Source organism: Austrofundulus limnaeus, unplaced genomic scaffold (assembly GCF_001266775.1).
Source record: "Austrofundulus limnaeus strain Quisiro unplaced genomic scaffold, Austrofundulus_limnaeus-1.0 Scaffold1528, whole genome shotgun sequence".
NCBI classification, from domain to species: domain Eukaryota; kingdom Metazoa; phylum Chordata; class Actinopteri; order Cyprinodontiformes; family Rivulidae; genus Austrofundulus; species Austrofundulus limnaeus.
Genome location: NW_013953930.1, coordinates 2,971 through 7,679, shown reverse-complemented (window position 1 = coordinate 7,679; position 4,709 = coordinate 2,971). Strand labels below are relative to the sequence as shown.

General features: G+C 37.6%; 1 protein-coding gene across 3 annotated transcripts in view; it reads left to right on the top strand.

The window, feature by feature from the left end:
* Window positions 1–4,709, top strand: part of kcnn1a (potassium intermediate/small conductance calcium-activated channel, subfamily N, member 1a) — a 45,746-nt gene that overhangs the window by 38,230 nt on the left and 2,807 nt on the right. For all 3 annotated transcript variants that reach the window (XM_014032749.1, XM_014032748.1, XM_014032747.1), the window contains one exon: window positions 2,699–2,768. In XM_014032749.1, the coding sequence (XP_013888203.1) occupies window positions 2,699–2,768 (70 nt within the window). The remainder of the gene's footprint in view (window positions 1–2,698; window positions 2,769–4,709) is intronic.

The window sequence follows — 4,709 nt, the reverse complement described above, 5'->3', positions numbered from 1 at the left end:
TTTTGCGTTCCCTCGCAATACTTTTGCGTTCCCTCGCAATACTTTTGCGTTCCCTCGCAATACTTTTGCGTTCCCACACTGTACTGTTTTGCGTTCTCACGCAAAAGTTTGTTTTGAGTATGAACTGAATTAAACCAGACTTTTTTTTAAAATATCCGGTTACTAAAACAGGATGTGTCACCATAAGTTCGTGAAGTTGACATTGATGTTGTGTGGCTGCACTGTGTTAAAATATCAACATATGACACACTTCCATGTGTGTCTGTGTGATATATTCATTCTGAAGCTGAATTAAAGGAGTAGGCTAACTCGCTAATAGTGAACATGTGAGTTTGTTAATAAAGCGGCAGCACAACAGTGATAAACTACTTTTGCGAGGGAACACAAAAGGTATGACGAGTGTGGTCGCAAAGCAGAAACACGTTGGAATAAAGCAGAAAAATCTGAGGATATGATAATCAAATATGGTTTAATTAATGAGCAGGAAACAAACAGAACYGAATCAARGAAGGTTCTGCTCAYTTCCTACTGGAGTCGTCAGCAGAACACAGCCAATAATATACATCATACCAATACCATGTGTCAGTTTACAACCAATCACAGATCGCCAAATGTACTGTTCAGCCAATCACAAGGCTCACACCCAAAAAGTATGGTAAAGGTCAGTGCATTGAGGAGGCGACCATAGCCACCAGAAAGATATGAGAGATGAACAGTGTCAARGGGAAAACAGATAAATAATTAGTCCATGACAATCCCTCCTCTTGAGTAAACAATACTCAAAACCAAACCAAACGGAATAATTATGAAATATCTAAACACAAAAACATCACTCAACAAATACATTGGAGAAATATGGGAAAAATAGTGCAATGGATTATTGGCACAAGCTGGCTTGTGCAAGGAAAAGAAAAATAAAAAACTAATGTGTAACAAAAAATAACAAACAAAAGCTAAACCTAAAGTCTAAATAAATTAAAGGTAATAGCAATACTTTTGTGTGGGAACGCAAAAAGAAAAAAATCCCCCATGTCCCCTGGTGGGCTCAGTACTGTAGACAGGTTCTTCTTTGCTGAAATATTTCATCTCTTCTCCAAGAGACGTCCTCAGTCCCAAACAGCCTCACCACAGACATGAGTCAACACAGGAAAACCGGTTCTTCACCTCAAGGATAAACGACCAAAATGTTCCTCTTCTACACAGTGAAAACAGGTGGTTTGAGAAGGCTGTAAAGGACGCCATAAAGAGAGGGAAAAATTACTTTAAACAAAGAAGATACAATAAAGAACTGCTGTGATCCAGCCATGTTTTAATTAGAGGTGGGCATCTTTGGGCACCTCAACTTCTTTTTTATTGTCAACCATAATGAATGAGGCTTAAACCAAAGAAACAGAGCACAAAACTTTGTTRTTATTGTTTATGTCGTTGATGATGAACGTCACTTGCATCAGGAACATGGCTGCGCAGACTGTTGGATAAGTGTTGTAGGGTTAGTGTTTTCCTACCTGCATAAAAGCAAACAATTTGGTCTCTATGATTGCTCTTGAGTATCATAATGTTTTTATTATCTTCAGAGAATTATTTAAAAGTTGTTGTTTGAAAAGCACCTACTGTTGGTGCTTTGGCTGAACTAAAACCTGGTCATTTCTAACAGACACATTACCCAAAGTGTTGTTTTTTAAGATTTCAAAACAGTTTGTCTTGTTCACATATAACTTAAAATATCATTTGGTATATTGTCAATGATAACTGGTAATCTGCCCCCTTGCTAGATTAAGTAATTTTACACAGAGCCATAATCACAAATTGTAGGACAGCTTCTATTAGTATGWACTACATGACAAACAGTAGGGGTGGGATTGACAGGGACCATCATGATATGACACCAACAAATTTTTACAATACCAAATATGTCTAACAACAATTCTGTGAAAATTACCTGTTTCACAGTGTAAAATCTTATATCACAACTTTTGTCTCACTATGAACAATAAAAGTGATGAGATAAAATGTTTTCTTCTCTAGAAATAGTGAGAAAGGTGGTAGAATTTCACAGAAAAAGTCTTTGCTGCCATATAAATGCAGTCTGAGGATTCCAACACGTTATTTTGGAAAGGACTTCCCCCGAAAGCAGTAAATGTAACTTTGTCACATCGCCCACCCCTATTTGTAATAAGATCTCATAGAATCAAAAGTATTTTACAACACCTACTGCTGCTTAAACAGTTTCAATACCATGAATTTTATTTTTTCATGATAAAAAAAATTCAAGTTCACAATCTTTAGTTTTTCACAATGAGTGTAGTATGCTTCTGTTTTCCTGCATGTTTTGGTTGGTTTTGTATTTATCAAGGCCAATTATGCTTGCTTACATACACATTTATTTCTACTGTATATATACATAAATATATACAGTATATGTTTGCACAGATATGAAAACAATGTTTTTAAAATGCATGTCCTATTTTATTTTCATTTATGAAAAAGCCTAATGAAACTTGATTTCCTCATCTGTCTTTCTTTTCTCTTGCCCCTCCACCCCTACCCCAAATCCCCCCCACACACACATGTGACAACCCCTTATCTTCTTATTGTCACCATATTTCTTCCACCTATCCTCTATGTCTGTTTCTTTCTTTACATTTTCTTCTTCCTTCTTTTCTTATTGTGCTGTTCAAACCTATTTGCCCACACTTAGACTGCGCAGTGTGAAGATGGAGCAGAGAAAACTCAATGATCAGGCCAACACCTTGGTGGACCTAGCAAAGGTAAGTCTTTTAAATACCCCCCCCCCCCCCCACACACACACACACACATTGCATGCATTTTTGAGGGTCATGATACAGGTAAATGTTCGGAGAGGTTGACATGTTGGCAGCATATTAAAAGTKTGGCACCTGTACACAACAGGATGGCTTAGCTTTTGGAAATTTAAAGCAGAACTGACCATCGCTGGTCTCATGCCTAGGCTACAGCTATGGTTATTGCTGTTAGGGGTGCAACAATACATGTACCCGTATTGAATCATATCGAACAGAGCTTTAGGTTCAACACACACTTGTATGGAACAATACAGATTTTAAAAATTTATTTYATCAACTTGTCTTCTGAAGATGCTCTGTGTTGAAGGATCAGTGGATCTGTGTTCGACTACTCCACCTAGGCTGCATTTTTGAGCTCAGATCCACTGAGAAACTTGCTGTTTCAGCAACATTTAATTTAAAAACTGTACTTTTGAGATTAAACAAATGTTCATAATTAATTTAAATAATTTACAAGTTAAAAGGGCATGGACATTTCTCTTTTTTGTATTGAAAAAATACCGAACCGTGAGACTAAAGTATCGAACAGAACCGAATCGTGAATTTTCTATATCGTTGCATCCCTAATTGCTAGGTATATAAACAATCTAGAGCATATGTGACACTCGTGGTGATCACAGCTTACTAGCTTGACGTGATCTTCTTGAACCTAACTCCATTCCAACATGGTTAAAAATATTGACCCAGGAAGACATATAAAACATAGTTAGCATTCAGGATAGCATCTAGTGGCAATAGAAGAGAAAAACTTGTTTGTGTACTACAAGTGAGTGAGATGTCAATATCTGGCAACCCTTGTGAAAAATAAATATGCTAAGTATGCTAAATCTTAGCATACTTCGCCTACTTCCTTGTCAAAGGCTACGTTCACACTGCAGGTCTTAATGCTCAGTTCCGATTTTTTGAAAAAATCTGATCTTTTTGTGTCAACGTTCACGTTACATTTTAAATGTGACCTGCATCAGACCCCTGTGTGAACGCTACACAGCACTGATGTGACACACATGCACAGTAAAAGACGTGACGTCTCATCAGCCAGCTTGTTTATTAACAGATTTAGCATGAATGCTACTTTTAGCACGTCGAATCTGAAGTTGTTTAATCAGAGCTGATTAAATAATTATCTGATGCTTGTTTAGTTCAGTGTTTATATCTGAACGTGCCTCTGACTGGATGCTCCAGTGAAACTTTCTAATTTTGAACGAAACTATGAGCTGGAAATAAGTATCGACCGAGAAGCTAACTTTAGGGTCGATACTCTCCGCGACCCAGGCTGAACATGGTTATTATTATACTAATAAAAAGTAAAAAGATGAAGCAACTGGACTTGTGTTTTGGAGCTGTAAACACATGGAGCCACAGATTTAGACAGCGAGACTTGAGGTTAGTGTCATCGATCCTTCACCTCCTCCTCCTGATGAAGAAGTCAGATGGAATGTGGCATGAGTGTTCACACTGCAGTCACTTTGAAAACATCAGATATGTATCTGATTTAAAACCACACACTGAAATGATCTGGGTCGGATTTGAAAAAAAATCTGATTTCTTGCGTTCAGACTATCATAAAAAATCGGATTTGGGTTRGATTTGCCTGCAGTGTGAATGTAGCCAAAGTCCTCACTCTGACTCAGACAGTTTTTCCATCTCTGCTGAAAACAAGAGATTGGATTTGTTTTACACAAATGTTAAGGATTCATATATCGCCAATGCAAGACCTCCTCTGGGTAACTCAGATCACAACCTTGTTTATCTCTGCTCAGAATATAAACCACACGTTCAGAGACAACCTGTAACTACAAGGACTGTGAGAAAGTGGTTACAGGAAGCTGAAGAAGCCCTACAGGGATGTTTTGAAGCTACAGATTGGATTGTTCTTTGCCAGCCACA